The 20,877-nt window shown below is 25.3% G+C and overlaps 3 protein-coding genes across 3 annotated transcripts; 2 read left to right on the top strand and 1 right to left on the bottom strand.

Annotated features, from left to right (window-relative positions):
- The first annotated feature begins 2,703 nt into the window (after positions 1-2,703).
- On the top strand, positions 2,704-4,055 carry LOC122511039. The gene is made up of 2 exons (XM_043626044.1): positions 2,704-2,875; positions 3,596-4,055. The coding sequence occupies exons 1-2, from the start codon at positions 2,750-2,752 to the stop codon at positions 3,911-3,913; spliced, it is 444 nt and encodes a 147-aa protein (XP_043481979.1). The 5' UTR covers positions 2,704-2,749; the 3' UTR covers positions 3,914-4,055.
- Positions 4,056-4,306: 251 nt separating this feature from the next.
- Positions 4,307-5,456, bottom strand: LOC122511043 (26S proteasome complex subunit SEM1). The gene is made up of 3 exons (XM_043626051.1): positions 5,262-5,456; positions 4,545-4,647; positions 4,307-4,411 (listed from the first exon to the last, which is right to left on the bottom strand). The coding sequence occupies exons 1-3, from the start codon at positions 5,341-5,343 to the stop codon at positions 4,360-4,362; spliced, it is 237 nt and encodes a 78-aa protein (XP_043481986.1). The 5' UTR covers positions 5,344-5,456; the 3' UTR covers positions 4,307-4,359.
- Positions 5,457-6,160: 704 nt separating this feature from the next.
- LOC122510997 lies at positions 6,161-20,708 on the top strand. Its single transcript, XM_043625974.1, has 7 exons — positions 6,161-6,500; positions 9,177-11,854; positions 13,293-13,523; positions 16,452-16,828; positions 17,157-17,417; positions 17,528-17,714; positions 19,434-20,708. Exons 2-7 carry the CDS (start codon positions 9,197-9,199, stop codon positions 19,464-19,466), a joined length of 3,747 nt encoding a protein of 1,248 aa, XP_043481909.1. The 5' UTR covers positions 6,161-6,500; positions 9,177-9,196; the 3' UTR covers positions 19,467-20,708.
- The last annotated feature ends 169 nt before the right edge of the window (positions 20,709-20,877 follow it).

Genomic DNA, 20,877 nt, shown 5'->3' with positions numbered 1-20,877 from the left:
AAAAAAAAATTCCATTAAACTTTTTGAAAAAAATTAATACTATAGAATTCTTATAATTAAAAATATGAGAAGTTCAAATTTTCAAAGATTTTAATTTGAAACCTTCGGAAAATTCAATTATTTCTAAAAATCCACGCTATAATATAGTGCTTTTAATAATCAATTATAATCTAAAATTTTAACTGGAATTCATTTTTAAATCAATATTTATGACGCGATCTGAAGAAAGAGACCTTAGAAGCAAAAAAATATAGGTTATGTTTGAAATTTTTGAACTGAAAATACAAAAAAAGGACCAACTGTCAATGTAAGTCATTAATGTTTAAGTTTTTATTACAACTAAAATATTTAATAAATACTGATTTTAATTTGCAATAAGTAGAAAGTAACTTTCAATTAACGAAAAACTAACACTAACATAACCTTAAAGTGATTTGCTTCGAAGGTCCCTTTCTTCAGATCGCGTTACATTTATTAAAAAATTATACGAGAATTCAATAGTGTATTTCAATTAAATTTTTACTTACTGTCTAAATTTCAATTAGTAAAAATAATTACTAATTTTATTTAGTAACTGACTTTTTGCTTTTGAATTAGTAAACTTTACTAATAAATAATCATTTCTACTATTTTTTTTAGTGAATTTTATAATTTCTACATACAACAGTTATTCATAAATAATTTTAAATATAATTTATTGATAAAATATTAAAAATATAAAGAACATCGATTTAAGAAACATCAATCAAAATTGATTTTAAATAATTTAATTCTTTTGAGAATTTATATTAAAATAATTGATATACAAATTATTGAATTAGGAAAAAAATTTTGAAAATAATTATTGAAAATTTGCAATGAATTTTATTACTTTTGAAAATAATTAACTTTTTGCCATGATTTTTATTAAAATTTTTAAAATAATTGAATTCTTGTGGTGAATAATGTTATTTATGAAAATATTTTAATTTTGCAATGAATTTTATTAAAATTTTTGAAAATAATTGAATTTTTGCCATGATTTTTATTAAAATTTTTAAAATAATTGAATTCTTGTGGTGAATAATGTTATTTATGAAAATAATTGTATTTTGCAATGAATTTTATTCCTGAATATAATTTCCTGAATATAATTGAATAATTAATAATAATAATAATAATAATAATAAAAATAATAATAATAATAATAATAATAATAATAATAATAATAATAATAAATAATTAATAATAATAATAATAATATAATTAATTAATAATAATTAATAATTAATAATTTAATTCCTGAATATAATTGAATTTCGTCGAAGAATTTTTATATTTATAAAGATAATTGAAATATTGAAGAGAATTCAACTTAAAACGTCAAAGAAATAAATCTCATTTTTAAGAATTTTAATTTTTCAAGCTATTGTCATAAAATTCAAGGTGTTTTCAAGGTTTTCAAGGAGCAAAAAAAATTTAAGTACTTTTCAAGGTAGCTGGACACCCTCTGTAATAATTAAATGTTTCTTAAAATTGAATTTTATTTAGGAATTTTATCAACAAAATTTTTAAATAATTCAATTCTGTTGACAAAATTTAATAACATTTTTTAAAAATAATTTCATTTTTCAAGAAATTTGATGTAAATTGTATTAAAAATAATTGAAATTCGGCCAAGAATTTTATTATAATTTTTGAAAATAATTGAATTTCGGAGAGGAATTTTATTCTTTATAAAGATAATTGTAACTTTGACGAGATTTTTTGTAAATTTTTGAAAATAATTGGATTTTTGCGAAGAATTATAATACTTTTGGAAATATAATTGAATTCTTGAGACGAATTCTATTAAAATTTCTTTAATTAAATAATTGAATTCTTATGTGAAATTTTTTGAAATAATTCAATTTTGCCAAATTTTTGAAATTAATTAAATTTCTACAATGAATTTCATGAAAATTTTATGAAAAATAAAATTTTTTAGAATAATTACATTTTTCGAGAAATTCCATTAAAATTGTATTATAAAAATGAAAAATAATTGAAAGTTATTTGCGATGAGTTTTATTATGTAGGTATTTTATGAAAATAATTGAATCTCTGTAAAAAATGTTATTGTTTATGAAAATCGTTGAATAATAATTTATGAAAATAATTTGTAAATAATTTCATGGTTGCCACAAAACAATAAATGTATATCCAAGCTTTTTCCAGTTGAATACTTATGAAATTCTAGTCAAAAATTAAAAAAAAATTCCTGGCCTGATAACATAGTTTTGGCTCTTAAAAGTTTTTTAAAATTTCAAAATACCAGAAACTTAATAATAATTACGAGCTTTATAGACAATAACTACAAAAAAAATGTTTAAATCAAAGAGGTAGTTTTTAAAAAATTTTTTTTGGACAAAAAACAATTTTTTTTTCATTTATTTTTTCTTTAAAGTGGTTCTTATTATGAGTATTTTCCAAAAAAAATTATCTTAATCGGTTAATAACGACCAAAATTTTGAGTAAGCGGTAAATAAAAAAATTTTGAAACTACTGAAAGTAGGAAATAATTATTATTCTATTTTATTTTCATTTACATATATTTATTTTTAGAGGTAATTATTAGAAACAAAATTGATAAAATTATCTTTTCTATTTCGAAATTCTCCCATTATAAACCTGTTATGAAAAAAGTTAGTGATTTTCGGTATATATATAGTAGGCAGAGTTTTGAAGAGATTGTCATTGTGAATCTTTGAGTGAAGAAGAAACTAAGAAAATGTTCTCGTTTAACCATCTTCAGGTTTCAACCTGCACTTTTCTACTACTCTTAGTTATTGGAATGTCTTCGGCACGCTCGTATCAAAAAACAATCTCAGTATGTTCTCTGAATGATGAAGAAACAGTAAGTTATTCTTTTAAACAATCTTTTGTCTTTTATTAATTTTGAGAATTTTAAATCGATATTATATTATACACAGCAAAAAGAAAATCTTCATTTATCATTAATTTTTGAAAAAAGAAATTTTTTTCGGTTACGATATTACTAAAGAACGTAGTGAAGATTAATTGTGCAAAAGTTTGAAGCAGATTTGAAAATAATTTTTAAAGAATTATTAATTAGAAAACAGTGGGGAAGTAAAAGTGATCACTGAGTGAAGAATAATATAAAAGTTTGAGAGGCTCAACTTCTAATGTGTTTACTTATAAAATTTATGTTTGGGATTCCCTTTCACCGTGGAACGTCACAAATTATGATTTCCATTTAAATATCTTTTTTTTCAAGCCTTGTTATCTAATTTATTAAAATTCATTCCAACTGCTCGATAATAATTAATTTATTGAAGGTCTGTTTACTTATTTATTTTATGAATTTTAGTAAATATTCATCCGGATTTTATTGGTGGAAATATTAATTTCCTTGTATGAGTAAATCTTTTTGAAACCTCAATCAATATTAAAAATCAATTTTTAAATTTAATAATCAATTTAAAAATTTTAAAATCAATTTTAAAATTTAAAAATCAATTTTAAAATAAATTAAAAAATTTTAAAAACAATTTAAAAATTTAAAAATGAATTAAAAAAATTTTAATCTGACAAAATATTTTTAAAACACTTGCAGAGTATTCAAACTGGCGTAACTGACATTGATGTAGATAATTCAAAAATTCTGATGTACGCATCTCTTGGTCTTGAAAAATACGCGGCGAACAAGTCCTATAAACCAGTTATTGGCAAAATTAACAGTGCCACGGGAGAAACAGTGGCACAAAAAATCTACAAAATAAATGTTACATTTGGAGAAACCAATTGCGCTAAGGGGCAGAAAACTAATTGCGCACAGAAACCAAATGCCGAATCAGAAAACTGCACCATCGCAGTATCGACCTATCTTTGCGCAAAAGAGGATCGCACGAAAGTCACTGTTACTTGCCCATAGATAGTTTTGAGGCATTTTTATATTCTTTCAATTTCTCTACATTATAAACAAAATTGAACCGCTATATTCTACAATCATTGTACTAATTAAAAATATTCATAAAAATTTTTAAATAAAATTATTTGACATTTATATTAAGAAATATTTGCATTTATTTTTTCCCTCATTTTTATTCTAAAGCAAAAACTGTAAATTTGAAATTTTGCCAAAAAGCGTTTTTTTACCTTCTGAACTATTGTCACATAGATCATTAATTATATAGGTCATAGGTCATTAATTGAAAATAACTTTAAAGAATGTAATTAAATGAAAGTATTTTTTTTTCTAGAAACGTAGCTCTTTATTATTTCAAATTATTAAATTTGTGGAAAAGAAAATGAATTGGAGAAAAAATAAAAAAAACAATAATCTATTTAAATAATTTTTTCGTCGACTTAAATATTTAGTTATGCATCCTTTGTAAACTCAGACTGCGTTTTTTGTTTCTCGAGTTGTGCTCTGCAATAAAATCAATATAATTCTTAGAAAAACCCCAGCATAATCCAAAGTTTAATTTTTCTTTTGCTCTATGTCCTTTTCTCAAAGGACGACACTAATTTTAAAGCAGTACTTAAAGGAGGAGAATAAATACCTTAATTGTTGGTTAAAGTCGTCTTCAACATCGTCATCATCCCAATTATCTTCCCACACACTCACGCTAATATCACTATTATCTTCATCCTTTGCAGTCCAATCTGCAGAATAATTATAATTAATTTAAAACGTAAATAATTTTTTTATTAAATGATATCAAACTTATATATAAAAGTAACAAAAACTCGGGGGTTTTTCGGGTCGTTTATTAGGATTCCGGTGTGAGATTTTTAAAAATACAACATGGCGGACATATTTTTTAAAAAATCGACAAATTCGCCTCGTTTTTTAATTAATACCTACCATGTTTTTAAATGTTTTAAACATAATCATTAATTGTACTTAACCTCTAGAACACATGATAATAAAATATTACTAGAGGTCGTATTTCTGGAAATTAATTTTGCGCAACTTGTATTTTTTTATTTTTAAACATCCTTAAAACTTATTAATGAAAAGAAAATTTTAAAATTAATAATTTTATTGTTTGGTAGGTATTTTAAACAAAAACGGGTCTCTTTCAGGAGAATCGACCATAACTACTTGCAAAATAAAATGTATACTTAATAGATAAAGAGAAAAAGAATTAAACATAATTATTATTAATATTTTTACTTGGGAAGTATGATAAAATAATTTAAGTAAATTAGTAATTATCTTAAAGTAAGAATAATTCGTTTATTTCAAAAAAATATTTTTATTTTAAATTTTTTACCTTCAGCTGGAAATTCTTCGAACTCATCATCCTCTTCGAGAAGTCCTAGGTCAACTTTTGATTTATCAGTTTTTTCTGCCATTTTTAATAAAGAGTGAATAAATATTCTTTTTCGATTAAATTTATTTGTATACACTCAACTATATCGAGTAAATGATAAAGCAGTAAATAAAAGTGGTGTGTTGTCATAGAATACATTGAACCATGACCCACACTCTCACTACATATTTTTGGTTTTGTCAGAGCCATCTGCACAAGATAATTATGAACTGTCTCTCTTCATTCTTAAGGGTGCATTTACACCTCTGTTGGAAGAAAAAACATTTATCGAAAAAATATCGAAATCGCGTTCACCCTGTTGTAAAGGTGTTTCTACAATATCTTGTAAATGCATTATTTATTATGTATGATACTATGATTAAAAGTAAATTCCTATTCTCTGCATATAAATTTTTGATAATTTGCTGATTTAAAGTAAACTTATATGCAGAACATGCAATTTCTTAGAATCAAATGCATTTTCTTGTTTATTGTAGGAACACCTTTAGAGTTAGGTGTGAATGCGAGTTTTTTATAGAGCGTTTACACCTTCTGTAAAAATTGTCCAGAAAGGAAAATTTGCATTGGAGTAAGAGAGTAAGATACACAGTCTGTCTCTCTTACTCCAATGAAAAATTTTCCGTTCTGGAAATTCTTACCGAAGGTGTAAATGCTCCCTTAAATTTTCGGTATTTTTTTTCCCACCAACAGAGGTGTAAATGCACCCTTAGGGTAAAAATTGTCCAGAACGGGAAATTTTTATTTTACCGAAGGTGTAAATGCTCCCTTATTGACAATGAGAACTATTGTAGAAACACACTTAAAATCCCACCACTAAAAATTCAAAATCGTTTAAAACAAGTTTATACACGAACTTTGGTGACTCAGATCGCCTGGCGGTATCAGTTTCGGCATATTGAAAACAGTTACATTAATGTTGATTATGATAATTATAATGTCTACTATTGTACAAAAATATGCTCGTAAAAGATAATATTTTTTAGTTTTGAACTGGATTAATTGATGATTTGAACGTAAAATGTTTGATAGTTTAATGTAAAATTTTTGATGGCTTTGCTAGTTATGAAAATTATCCAGCCGAATACATTTCTTTTACATTGAAAGTATTTTGTTGTTTTTCAATTTGCTATTTTCATCGTTCCTCTCTTGGCTTGTTGATATTTATTCCTCTACGAAAAGGTACTTCTTTTTCTTATTTTTTCAATAACATATGTCTTTATTACAGTGAGGTAATTTTTTTTTAATAACAAGAAATCTAAGGTTATGTGGACGAAAAGAGACTTTCTTCGTGATGAAAAATTATTTATTGACCGAAGTAAGAATTTTGGACGCTATTAGATTGATATTTTTCAAATAAAAATAATCTTTCTGATATTAAGATTGTTAGTTAACTCTAATTAGTATTTGTTTAAGCTTCGAGTACAATTTTGAGAAATTAATAAGGTCATTGCAAACGAAACAAAACAAAATTAAAAATTAAGAATAGTCGCACTTTATTTGCTCATTCGTTTTATTTATTATTTGGTAAATATTTAATTTTCTTAAATATTTATTGTTTGACTTGATTAAATATTGAATTAAATGTAAATTATGAATTTAAATACGAATTTATCTGATTGGTATGAAATTATTTTGTTTCAATATTTATTTTTAATGTGTGTTTACTTTTTTGTATTTAGGTGAAATTATATTTAGGGTTACATTTCTTAATACAATTATTTTAAATGCAAATGTTTGCAACAAGAGGGAGTGTGGGTAGTTTGGAATTCTGTTGTAACGTTGCAAAATTTTGCTTGGCTTGCATTTGAAGAAGATAAAAATGTTTCCAATTCATAATATTATACAAATCATTTTTGCAACGTTATATTTACAGGGGGCCTTTTTTCGAAGCTTATTTCAAGACTTTTTTTTATTATAAAATATATAATAGGAAATGTTAGTAAAAAGTGAACTAACATCAAGAGAAAGTAAAACAGTCCTAAGGGTTAACTTACAATTTACTCATGAGCTAGAAGTTGATAATAAAATTAATTTCTTAGATATGATATTAAAAAAAGAAACAATAAATAATAAACTTATCACTAACTGGTGATAAGGAATTCAATTATTTACAATTTTTTTTTTAATTTCTTCACAATAATTAATAAAGAAAATAATTATTTTCATAAATAATAAAATTTTTAGAAGATTTAATTACTCTCGTAAATAATAAAATTCTTTTTAGGAATTAAATTATTTTCACAAATAATAAAAACTCATTGCAGAATTTCAATTATTTTTAATACAATTTTAATTAAATTCCTCGAAAAATGTTATTATTCTTAAAAAATTTTATTAAAATTTGTCAAAAGAATTCAATTATTTAATAATTTATTGATATAATTTGTTTATTAGAATTCAATTTTAAGAATCTTTCAATTATTCAATAAATTATTCAATTTTATATTTAAATAATTGAATTTCTTGAATTTTCTATTAAAAATTGATTTAAAAATAAATTTCAGTTAAAATTTTAGAAATAATTGAATTTGAAATGGTTTCAAATTAAAATCTTTGAAAATTTGAATTTTGCAAATTTTTTACTAACAATTCAGTGGAATTAACTTTTTTGAATAAATTTAATTGTCGTTTTTTTAATTATTTAGTTCTAAATTTTTAATTATAATTATTAACAAACAGAATAATTTTAAAAAGTTGAAGAACATTGTTTAATTTAATTATTTTCAAAGTTTACAACTAAAATTATTTAAAAAAACTACATTTATTTTTAAAAAAAACTTAAAGAAATTCTTAAAAAGAATTTAATTATTTAGAAAAACTAATAAAATTGTTTAAAAGAATTAAATTATTTTCCATATTTTAGTAAAATTCTTTGAATGAATTAAAATATTTTTAAAGATTGTAATAAAATTTTGAGAGAAATTTAATTATTTTCTTTAAAATTTTAATAAAATTCAATATTTATTAATTTCAATTATTAAAAAATACGATTTTAAAAAAAAAAACTTGAAAGAAATTCTTCATGAAATTCAAGCACTTTGAAAATTTCCATTTAAAATTATTTAAGAAACTTAATTATTTTTAAAAAATTGAATTGAATTGAATTTTCGTCAATAATAAAATTCTTCGCAGAGAATTACAATATTTTTAAAAATTGTAATAAAATTTTAAGAGGAATTAAATTATTTTCTTTAAAATTTTAATAAAATTCAATAATTAAATGTTTAATTTCAATTATTAAAAAATACGATTATTTTAAAATCTTGAAAGAAATTCTTCATGAAATTCAAGCACTTTGAAAATTTCCAATTAAAATTATTAAAGAAACTTCATTATTTTTAAAAAAATGAATTATTTTCGCCAATAATAAAATTCTTCGCAAGGAATTCAATTATTTTTAAAAATCTTAATAAAATTTTGAGAGGAATTTTATTTTTTTTTAAATTTTAATAAGATTCAATAATTAAATGATGATTTTCAATTATTAAAAAATTAGATTGTTTTAAAAAAATGGAATTATTTTCCTCAATAATAAAATTCTTCGCAGGGAATTCAATTATTTTTTAAAAATTTTAATAAAATTCTTCGCCACAATTTCAGTTATTTTCAATGCATTTTCATTTTCAATTTTTTATTACTGGGTCATCTTTAATTATTATAAAACATGAAGAAATCGAAGACTCAGAGTGATTGATATTTTCATGTTTTATAGAATTATGAAAAATTTAATTTATAGTTTTAAGTAAAATGTTCGCTTATTTGACTCAAATTTAATCATTTTCAAATCGAGCCACATTGTATAATTAATTAAGAACTAATATTAAAATATTTTATATATTTATTTATTTATTTTAGGAGATTTTTGATCATCCAAAATGTATGAGGAAATTTTTAACGACGTGCAAAAAGTGAAGGACGAATTGAAAAAAGCCGGAAGAAGTGACATTCCTCCAACAAAAATATTTAATCTATTAGAAATTTTAAAATCACCAACAATTGTATCGCAGATATTCTTGGAATCGAAAGAATGTACTGATGGAAGTTCATCAACGAATGCAGATTCAGAAATTGATCTTTTATTAACTTCGAGTAATTTCAAAAATAATCAGAACGGAAATGACATTCAGGTTCTCGATGAATTAAAAAATGAGACGAAAAGTCAAATAACAGTTGATTTGACGAAGGTCCCAGAAAAAAGTGTTTTGAAAAAAGAATCAAAAGGTGAAAATAGTAATAATTCCTGTGAATTGCTAGCAGAGGATAGTTTCGAAGATATTTTCCAAAATGAGGCATCTAACGATACCGACGTTGATAATTATTATACAAATTCGGACTACGATGAAGATGAAGAACCAGAGGAGAAGAAATCGAAAACTGAATCACCTCCTCCAATTTTAAGTATATTGAAAGATTTATCGGAAAATCTTATTTTGCCAGAGTTACCCACCGAGCCTTCATTTGCAAACATCAGAGAAGCTGAGAATCTGGAAATTTTCGAAGAAAATAACAACGATCCTAATAATAATAATAATTTGGAGGAAATTCAAGTAAGCGAACAAATTCGACCGCAGAGTCCAGTGGCGGGTTGTAGTCGAGATTTTAACGAAACGGAAGCCGAGAGATCAGTGACTGAGATTATAATGTCGATCGAAGATTCACAACCGAGTTGCAGTAATGTTATTCAACTAGAAGAATCCGATAGCGAAGTAGAGGAACTCGAGACTCAAGTTTCTTTTCAAGTGGACTATGAAAAGTTGTTACAGGAAACAGAAGCGATCAATCAATTGTTTCCCGATATAAGTGGAGATGCGATTTTTTCAATGCTCGACAAGTACCGAAAGGCTTCGAACAGGGTGACAATAGTTTTGTGGGATTTGCTGCCAAGGGACAAACCCGAACCGAACATTCCGGAAAAGGCCAGGAAACGAAAAGGGGAAAACGAACCGTGTCCTATTAGAGCGAAAAAGAATGGGAATTCGTTCGCCTCGTCGAAAATCGACGACAAGACAATGATTAGAATACAGGAAGTCGTGAGAAGCAACGAGAAAGCTGAAACTTTTGATTGTTCGTCGAATTCTACGGAAAATGTTCAAGAGAAGGAATCGATCGACAGAGAGAAGAAGAAGGAAGTAATAAAACCAGCTCAATTTTCATTTCACTCGAATATGATTGGAGGAAAACCAACTGAGATTGTTATTAGGAAGAAAAATATTATTTCCGCACCTAAGCTTATTTTAAATACTGAACAGTCGAACCAGTCGAACCCGTCAGCTAAACGGAAAATATCATCGCAACTAACGAGAGAAATTTCCGAAGAGGGTTTTATTTCCGAAGGAAGTGATAATATGAATACGCTGGCGAATGCAAGGGTACAAAATCTCCATCAGAAGAAAATGAAAATTAATCTAGACAGTGCTGCTTTGGGTAGTAATTCGCTGGCGGATGCAAATCGTCTACAAAGTCTCTATTTGCCGAATCAGAAGAAAGACACTTCTGCTTCGAGTATAAATTCCCCAGCTGATGCAACTCGACTACAAAAACTCTATTTGCCGAATCCGAAGAAAATTAACAGTAATTTAGACAGTTCAGCTTCTAGTAAGAGACCAAGAAGCATGGATATGTCTGAAACACTAAAAGAAAATTACGAAATTTGGTCGAAATTTGCTTTCCCTCCTTTTGACATTGATCTCGATCCCGAGAATCTCGAAAATAGCAATTCGTCCTCAAAAAGTAGTTCAAGTTCGAAAATACTTACTGATCCCGTCGCAATTTCTGCTCAAAAAAAGAAACCTCCCTTAAAACTCGAGTACATGAAACCAAATCAACAAATTCAATTCTACAAAATGCCAACAACTCAATCACTCCAACAAACTTCACTACCATCGACAAGCACCGGAAGTCCACTAAATCATCAAAAACAGCTACAAAGAATATCACCCATTCCTTTAACTGACCCCAGTCCAAGCTCTTCAAAAACTGATGAGCTTTACTGCAAAGACACTTATTACAAACTTCGGAGCATGTTTCCAAATACTGATCCTACTTTCATAAGGGAAAAATGTATAAATCCTCCTTTTAATAGAACGGGACTCGGCAAAGAACAACAGCTACAAATGTTCGTCGAAGTACTATTGGCCGATGGGTCAAATCATCCAATCGCGCATGAAATTAAAGACGATCCGGAGGACATAATTGGAAACAAGGACGAACAATATGAGACGCTATTGGGAATATTCCCCGAAGCGGATCCGGAATATTTACGAAAATTTGTCGATGATAACTACAAGAATCCGGATAGTTTGAAATCTTTTATACAGCAGAACTTGGAGCGTCCTGAATATCCAACGAGAGCACAATATTTGGAGAAAATTAAAATCAACCAACAGATCAAGGACTATACGACAAATTTCAAAATTGAGAAATTTTTGCAAATTTTTCCGAATCCGGTCGAGCATTTTGAAAATCCGGCGAGAAACTGCACGTATAAGCCGATTGCCAATGAATTTCTGAAGGAAATCTTCCGTAAGCATAAGGTTAGTAAACAACATTTTTAGTCATTGGCTCAGCCTCGGATTTTTCCCTATCTTTTTAAATTTGATTTATTTTCATAAATAGCAAAAAAGTAATTTATCGAAAGAATTCAATTATTCTGATGATAAATATCGAAATCCTTCACAGGAATTAAATTATTTTTAGGAATTTCAATAAATTTCAATTCACCACTAAAATTCAATTATTTTTAGAAGAATTATAAAATTCTTTGGCAAAATTCAATTATTTTCAAAAAAATTTTTTTAATTCTTGTCAAAATTTCAATTTGTATTTAAAAAAATTTTCCTCAATTTAAAATGATTTTCAATATTTATTATTTTAGTAAAAGTTTCCAAAATAATTCAATTATGAAAAAAAAAATATTGATAAAATTCTTCGTAAAAATCCAATTATCTTCAAAAATACTTAATAAGAATTTCACAGAAATTCAAATAACGAATTTTTAAAAAATGAATTGAAAATTATAATAAAATTTTCTAAAAGTATTCAATTATTTAAAAAAATTTTTTTATAAAATTCTTTCCAAAAATTCAATTATTTTCAAAAATAATAAAAATTTCACAAGAATTCAATTAACAAATTTTTAAAAAATTAATTCGCTGTGTTTCAATTATTTTCTTAAGTAATAAAATTTATTTTAAGTATACAATTATTTTTATAAATTGTAATGAAAACATCGCAGAATTTAAATTGCTTTTAATGCAATTTTAATCGAATTCCTCGAAAAATGTAATTATTCTTAAAAATGTTTGTATTCGTCGAAATAATTCAATTATTTAAAACTTTGTTGGTAAAATTCTTAATGAGAATTCAATTTTATAAATCATACAATTATTCAAAAAATTGTTTTTTTTGTATTTAAATAATTGAATTCTAGTAGAATTTTCTAATAAAAATTGATTTAAAAATGGATTTCAGTTAAAATTTTAGATTATAATTGAATATTAAAAGGATTAAAGCATGAATTTGTAAAAATAATTGAATTTTGAAAAGGTTTTAAATTAAAATCTTAGCAAATCTGAATTTTTCATATTTTTAACTGACAATTCTGTGGAATTCATTTTTTTTTTTTTTTTGAGAAAGTTTAATTGCGAATTTTTTTAAAAATTATTTCAAGTTTTTATTTTCTAATTTATATTTAATTGAAGAATTTACGAATAATTGAAGTTTTGTAAAATTGAATTGTAAGCAAATGAATTTAAAAATTCTTAAAGAAGTCTTTCACAAAATATTAAAAATAATGCATTTATAGAATTTTTAGAATTTATAGAATTGTAGTTAGAAACACGAAAAAAATTTTAATTTTAGGAAAGTTATAAATTATTGCAGAAATTTTGCCCTATATAGAACAGGATAAGAAAGGAAGTTAATAGTCGTCAAATTTAATTTTTTTTTAATTGTTACTGTCTTTGATTCCAGGTTGCAACGATAAGTCAAATTTACAGAAGAAGAAATCACCATTTAAGTCTTGCGGCAAATGATTTAAGAAGTCTTTGTGCTGATATGAAAGGGAAGCGAAGCAACTACGAAATGCCGACGCAGGACATTCCCTTGCTTCAGGAAATGGCGTACATTAGACACAAGACCGAAATTGTAGCATACATTGAGAATATTAAGAAGAAGGAAATGGAAGATTTCATAAAGTTGAAGGTTAGTTTTATCAATATTTCCAGTCATTTTCACTGAATACGTAAATTTTATATATCAAAAAAATTATTCTCAAAAATTATAATCAAATTCTTTAAAACGATTCAATTATTTTCAATATCTATAGTATTTTCACAAAATTTTGCAAAGGAATTCAATTATTCAAAAAAGAATTGATAAAATTCATCCATAATTAAATTATTTTCATGAATAAAATTTTCACAGGGATTCAATCAATTTAGAATAGTATTTTCAAAAAAATTTCGAAGAAATTAATTATTTAACAACATTTTTATACAATTCTTCACAATAATTCAATTTTTTTCGTAAATAATAAAACTCATCGAAGAATTTCAATTATTTTTAATACTATTTTAAATTAATTAATCGAAAAATACAATAATTTTCATAAATAAAGTTTCCACAAAAATTCAATGATTTAAAATAAAATTTTCATAATATCTATCTATATTAATAAAATCAGACTTCTGTTTGTACAGTGCTCCAAACTTGAAAATTTTTATATATTTTTTCGTTTTGAGACATTAGAATTCGAAAAATGTAAAAAAAAAATTTATGTCTGTCTGTCTGCTTGTATGGAAAATTTTGTTCGCGCATGAATTGAAAAAGGTTTAACCAATTAAAGTGAAATTTGGCAGTCTATTAGGCTTAACTTAAAATCACAGCTTTATCCGATTAAAAAATATTGACTTGAACGAAAGTTATGACATTTTTCCAAAAAATTCAAAAAATCACAAAAATGCAAATTTTTTATTTTTTGTAAAATGAATGCAAAACTATCCTTAGCTAACTTTTTCAGATAAATACAACCCATTTCTACAATAAAATTTTTAAAAAGACGTATTTTGAAATTTTTTTTCGTTTTTTTGTTACACTTTTTCCTAAAAAAAATAGTGATATTTAATCTTTATGCAAGCTTTTCAGGAAAAGTTATTAAAGTTTTTTATCTAAAGATCAGTATGTAAAGTAAGAAATTTGCTACATTAGACAAAAGTAATGAAGCTAAATGCCATAAAGGAGAAGAAAAAATGTTGAATTTTAAGACATTCGGATTTTTGAATTTTTTCGAATTTTTGATAATTTTAGATTTTTTACCAAAGGGTCGAGACTATTAAATAAGTAAAGTATTTTCCAAAAGCACAAAAATAATGAAGCTAAATCCCTTTAAAAGAGAAGAAAAAATGTTGAATTTTAAGAAATTCGGATTTTTGAATTTTTTCGAATTTTTGATAATTTTAGATTTTTTACCAAAGTTTCGAGACTATTAAATAAGTAAAGTATTTTCCAAAAGCACAAAAATAATGAAGCTAAATCCCATAAAAGAGAAGAAAAAATGTTGAATTTTAAGAAATTCGGATTTTTGAATTTTTTCGAATTTTTGATAATTTTAGATTTTTTACCAAAGATTCGAGACTATTAAATAAGTAAAGTATTTTCCAAAAGCACAAAAATAATGAAGCTAAATGCTATAAAAAAGAAGGAAAAATGTTGAATTTTAAGAAATTCGGATTTTTGAATTTTTGAAAATTTTAGATTTTTTACCAAAAAGTGGAGACTATTAAATAAGTAAAGTATTTTTGAAGAGCACAAAAATAATGAAGCTAAATGCCATAAAAAAGAAGGAAAAATGTTGAATTTTAAGAAATTCGGATTTTTGAATTTTTGAAAATTTTAGATTTTTTACCAAAAAGTGGAGACTATTAAATAAGTAAAGTATTTTTAAAGAGCACAAAAATAATGAAGCTAAATGCCATAAAAAAGAAGGAAAAATGTTGAATTTTAAGAAATTCGGATTTTTGAATTTTTGAAAATTTTAGATTTTTTACCAAAAAGTGGAGACTATTAAATAAGTAAAGTATTTTTATCCCACATGCACAAAAACGGCGCTTTCTGATAGCAGCCGACAGGGAGGAAAGTCATTCATTTCTTCGACCGTATGAAAATGGCGGCCGTGTTCTCCCAAGGGCAAGAAAATTAGCTGTTCACATGCATTTTTCTTGCCCAAGGGAGAAATCGGCCGCCATTTTCATACAAATCGAACAAGTGAATGACTTTTACTCCCTGTCGTCTGCTATCTGAAATCGCCGCTTTTGTGCATTAGGAATAAAAAATATCGTAAGTAACACGAGAATAAAGGCAGCCAATTTCTTTACGATGATTTTTGTGACACGAGTGGAGGTCTCGGGGCGCCTACGGCGCCCTCGACCTCCACTCGTGTCACAAAAATCACCGTAAAGAAATGGCTGCCTTTCTCCTCTTGTTGCTTAATATACTATTTTGAAGAGCACAAAAATAATGAAGCTAAATGCCATAAAAAAGAAGGAAAAATGTTGAATTTTAAGAAATTCGGATTTTTGAATTTTTGAAAATTTTTGATAATTTTAGATTTTTTACCAAAGAGTCGAGACTATTAAATAAGTAAAGTATTTTCCAAAAGCACAAAAATAATGAAGATTAATCCCATAAAAGAGAAGGAAAAATGTTGAATTTTAAGAAATTCGGTTTTTCGAAATTTTCATAATTTTTGATTTTTTGCTAAAGGGTGGAGACTATTCAAATAGTAATATTATACTACCGAAATAGCTAATGGTAACTAATTATTAATTTTCCGGTGAAATTAAATTCCCGGCTATTTTCTGATTTTCCAGATTGGTAGAAACATTGTTAAATGTATTGGTAGAAACTAAAACCCGTCGAAGAAGGGTACGACAGATAGTTATCGAAATAAGAGGGAAAAAATTTTAATTATTATATTTTTCAAATGTATTATTTAATAGTCATAGAAAAAGTAGAGGTTCTTTTTCTTCTTTTAAAAACTCATCTAAGACCTGTATTCACGTGTTCAATGAAAATGACCGAAATAATAAAAATCTTTCAATAATCTAATAATTGATTGGCTTTGTTTTATAGGAGCAAGGAGCACTACTCGAGTGCCAGTGCTGCTTCAACGAGGAATGTCTGCCCAAGAAGTGCGTGACCTGTGAAGACGGACACGTCTTCTGTCACACTTGCGTCCTAAGGGGTTCTGAGAGCAAAATTGGAGATGGACAAAACCACATAGACTGTTTTGCGGAGTGCGAACGAGAGTTCAGCCTCTCGGTGCTTCAAATCGTTTTGCCTCCCACGACGTTCAGCATTCTTCTGCAGAAGAGACAGGAAGCGGAAGTAATGGCCGCTGGCCTGGAAGGACTGGTGTCATGTCCATTCTGCCACTTTGCGTCGATACCACCACCGGAGACGAAAGTCTTTAAATGCCTCAATCCTGACTGTATGAAGGAGACGTGCATGTGAGTTTCAATTCAATTTCAAATTTAAGAGTCAATATTTTATTTACTGAAACTATAATAATCTTCGTATTCTTTCTTTCCTTCATTTTTCTGTCTCTCCACACTTTAAAGATAAATTCTCTGAGTTTTCCCTGAATTCCCTGTGACAGAATATATGATTATTGTAATAATAATTAATTAATCATTATTGTAATAATATTAAAACTATATTCCAATTCATTTTTTATTTTTATGGAAAAAAATTTGAATTAAAAATTTTTACATTATATTATTTTGAAAAATTCTTATAAATAAGAATGTGGAAACTTAAACTTAATTTTATCTTTAGGTCTTGCAAGGAATTAAATCACGTCCCTTTAAGATGCGACGAAGTCATGAAGGAAGATGAAGCCCGCCTTAAGCTCGAGGAGAAAATGACAAAAGCTCTGGTGAGAAATTGTTACAAGTGCCAAAAGCCCTTTTTCAAAGAAGAAGGCTGTAATAAGATGACGTGTGTTTGCGGCGCCTCGATGTGCTACTTGTGTTCCACGCCTCTTAAAAACGGAGATTATAAGCACTTCAACGGTCAAGGATCATCCAATTCTGAATTGTTAGTAAACAATTTTCAAGTATTGTTCCATAAAAAGTCATCTGGTGTTCAATTTTTTTTAGCATGTCTATCGAAAGCTAAATACTAAAAACATTTTAATTTCCCTCTAGGTGTCCATTGTGGAGCGATAACAGGCGTATGAATGCCGAAGCGGTACGGAAAATAGCAGAGGTGACGGAAAATGAATTACGAAAGAAGAATCCCAACTTAAAGTTAACTGCTGAATCTATATTGCCTGCATTGCCGCCCAAAACGAGAGGACCGCATAATGATATTCCAAATGCGGATGTAATTCCTGTGAGTAATTTATACTGCTTTTTTCAATACTCGAACTAGGTCCTTAAATCCCGTAAAAATTCGTAACTTTCCTTGAAGTCTGTAAAAGTCCGTTTTTTTGGAAAAAAGATCCGTAAAGTCCGTAATTTAATTTAAAAAAATATTAAAAGTTCACAAATCGTACGATATAATTTTGGAAATTTTGAAAAAGTAAGAAATGATCACAGAAATTCAATTATTTTCAAACGTAATAAAATTTTTTGCAGAAGTTCAATTATGTTCAAAAATTTTTTTAAATTCTCTTTAAAATTTCAATTATTTTTTAGAAATAATTAAATTCTTCTCCGAAATTCAATTATTTAAAAAAAAATTTAATAAAATTCTACACAAACTTTTAATTATTTTTCAAAAAATAATAAAAATTTCACAGGAATTCAATTATTTACAAATTTTTTTATAAATTTCTTCGCAATAATTCGATTATTTTCATAAATAATAAGATTTTTTACAGAGATTCAATTATTTTTAAAAAATTTAATAAAATTCGTGGCAAGAATTTAATTACTTTTGAAACTAATGAAATTTATCGCTGAATTTCTATTTCTTTTAATGCAATTTTAAATAAATTCTTCGAGAAATTCAATTATTCTTAAAAATGTTATTAAAATTCTTCAAAAAATTTTAATTTAAAAAAAATTTAATACAATTGGTTTATTAGACTTTAATAATTATTTTCAATCCATTTTTATTGAAATTTCTTGAAAGAATTAAAATTTCAATTATTCAAAATTTCAATTATTTTCAAAAATTTTCCTCAATTTAATGATTTCCAATATCAACTATTTTAATAAAATTTTCCAAAAGAATTCAATTATTTAAAAAATTTTTTTTATAATATTCTTTCCAAAAATTCAATTATTTTCAAAAACAATAAAAATTTCAGAAGAATTCAATTAACAAATTTTTAAAAAATTAATTCGCTGTGATTCAATTATTTTCTTAAATTTAATAAAATTTATTTTAAGGATTTAACTATTTTTATAAATTCTAATGAAAACATCGCAGAATTTAAATTGTTTTTAATACAATTTTAATCGAATTCCTCGAAAAATGTAATTATTCTTAAAAATGTTTGTAAAATTCGTCGAAATAATTCAATTATTTAAAACTTTGTTGGGTAAAATTCTTTATGAGAATTCAATTTTAAGAAGCATTCAATTATTCAATCAATTATCTATTTTTGTATTTAAATAATTGAATTCTGGTTGAATTTTCTAATAAAAATTGATTTAAATTTTAATTTTAGTTAAAATTCTAGACAATAATTAAATATTAAAAGCATAGCATGAATTTAAAAAAAAATTGAATTTTAAAAAGGTTTCGAATTAAAATCTTTCAAAATTTGAATTTTTCCTACTTTTAATTAACAATTCTGTATAGAATTAATTATTTTGAAAAAGTATAATTTGAATTTTCTTTTGAAATTATTTCTAGTTTTTATTTTCTAACATAATATTTAATTGCAGAATTTCCGAATAGTCGATATTTCGTAAAATTGAATTGCAAACAAATGGATTTGAAAATTCTCAAAGAACTTTTTTTTTAATAATTATTAAAAATAATTGATTTAAAGAAGAATTTTAGTTGAAAATTCTTTAGTTTAGTTTAGTTAATATAATTTATTATAATGGATTAACCCACTGAGTCTTTAACAATATCATGATATTATTTTCATTTCAGGAGCACATCATGCGAATCGCAAATAACCCATAACAGCGGCTTTTGTAAAACAGTTTTTAAGTGCCAAAGACTTTCTCAGGTTTGGAGAGTGTAATATATTCTATTCTACATCATTTACGTTTTTTTTTAAATATAAAACATATCGTTAATTTTTTTTTACGAAATTGTCAAAGAATATATAACAATAAACGCCGAGAAGAATTATTTCCTGCAGTTTGAAGTTTACGTTTATATGAGCAAAGTTAATTTTATTCAAAATTAATTACGTTTCTGAAAAAACAAGAAGATAAATGCTTGATACTGTGATATAAGTGTACGTACTAAAGCATTCTAAAGCACTGAGAATTAGTTGTCCAAATAAGAAAAACTTTTCCATGAAGTCAAGTTGTATGATGGATTAAAAAAAAATATTAAGTGCTGTCTGTATCAAAATTTAGCTTTAAAAGCGAAAGTCTAAAATTTTTTTTCTATTTTATAACTTTATGTAATCAGCTTCAAAAGATGATAATATGCGTGTTGTCTTCCATGAAATTATTTTTTTATTATTCGTTAGAAATTTTTTGTTACCTGATTGACATAAATTTTTGGATGAGAATATAAGACATTCTGCAGAAAAAAAGATAAATTTTATGAAATATGGTTAAGTGTAAGTAACTTTATAAAATTCGAGTAGTTAATGAAAAAAATGTCTATGCAGTATATCGAGAGTGACTGTTAATCGATAATAGCAAAAAGGTCTTGTATCAGTCTTGCTATGCTACTTTTAAATTGAATGAGAAAAAAAGCTGATGCATTTACTTAGAATAGTGAAAAAGATGTACCTGAGAATAACTAAAAAAAAAGTTATTTTCCTAAACTAGTATTCTTTTGGAAAAGAACGAATTATTCGATTTTACGTGAATGAAAGATGATTAACACAAAACTCAATTAATAAAATTTACATATACATGTAATTTTAATGCCATAACTAAAAATATATATTTAGTTTCTTGTCATGATATTTAATAGCAACTTGTAAAAATGTTTCCACTGTCTGTGCTTAACAATATTGGTCCGAAAATATGTTTTTCTGTCCTCTGTATTACATATGTTTTGCGAATTTTATTTTACCAATCCGCGAAATACTATTATAATAATAATAATTAAAATAAGACATTCTTATGCAGTGCATTATTTTAGTTTGATGTAAGATAAATTTATTATTTGTAAAAACTATATTCTAAATAATTTTTCCAAATTTTGTATACAGTTAATGATAATACATTTTTATAAAAATGTTTATTCGATTTTTTTTACCTTTAATTCCAAAAACCAAAATTAATTTTTATTTATTATTTTTGTTGTAACGAAGATTTTAATATTAGTTGTTTATACATATTAAGAGTTAATTAAGGAAAAATAATAGAAATTAAAAATTCTAGTTTTTTTTCAATTAACAAACAAG

Source organism: Leptopilina heterotoma, unplaced genomic scaffold (genome assembly GCF_015476425.1).
Source record: "Leptopilina heterotoma isolate Lh14 unplaced genomic scaffold, ASM1547642v1 Lhet_8, whole genome shotgun sequence".
Classification (NCBI taxonomy): Eukaryota; Metazoa; Arthropoda; class Insecta; order Hymenoptera; family Figitidae; genus Leptopilina; species Leptopilina heterotoma.
This window is presented reverse-complemented; position numbering and strand designations above follow the sequence as displayed.

What these genes read in the sequence shown, in the direction of transcription:
- LOC122511039 (XM_043626044.1), top strand. Translation starts at nt 2,750, where the DNA reads ATGTTCTCGTTTAACCATCTTCAGGTTTCAACCTGCACTTTTCTACTA. An exon ending in CTCTGAATGATGAAGAAACA is followed by an intron (nt 2,876 to 3,595) that starts GTAAGTTATTCT and finishes AAACACTTGCAG; the next exon opens with AGTATTCAAACTGGCGTAAC.
- LOC122511043 (XM_043626051.1), bottom strand. Translation starts at nt 5,343, where the DNA reads ATGGCAGAAAAAACTGATAAATCAAAAGTTGACCTAGGACTTCTCGAA. An exon ending in CGAAGAATTTCCAGCTGAAG is followed by an intron (nt 4,648 to 5,261) that starts GTAAAAAATTTA and finishes ATTATTCTGCAG; the next exon opens with ATTGGACTGCAAAGGATGAA. An exon ending in GACTTTAACCAACAATTAAG is followed by an intron (nt 4,412 to 4,544) that starts GTATTTATTCTC and finishes ATTTTATTGCAG; the next exon opens with AGCACAACTCGAGAAACAAA.
- LOC122510997 (XM_043625974.1), top strand. Translation starts at nt 9,197, where the DNA reads ATGTATGAGGAAATTTTTAACGACGTGCAAAAAGTGAAGGACGAATTG. An exon ending in AAATCTTCCGTAAGCATAAG is followed by an intron (nt 11,855 to 13,292) that starts GTTAGTAAACAA and finishes CTTTGATTCCAG; the next exon opens with GTTGCAACGATAAGTCAAAT. An exon ending in AAGATTTCATAAAGTTGAAG is followed by an intron (nt 13,524 to 16,451) that starts GTTAGTTTTATC and finishes TTTGTTTTATAG; the next exon opens with GAGCAAGGAGCACTACTCGA.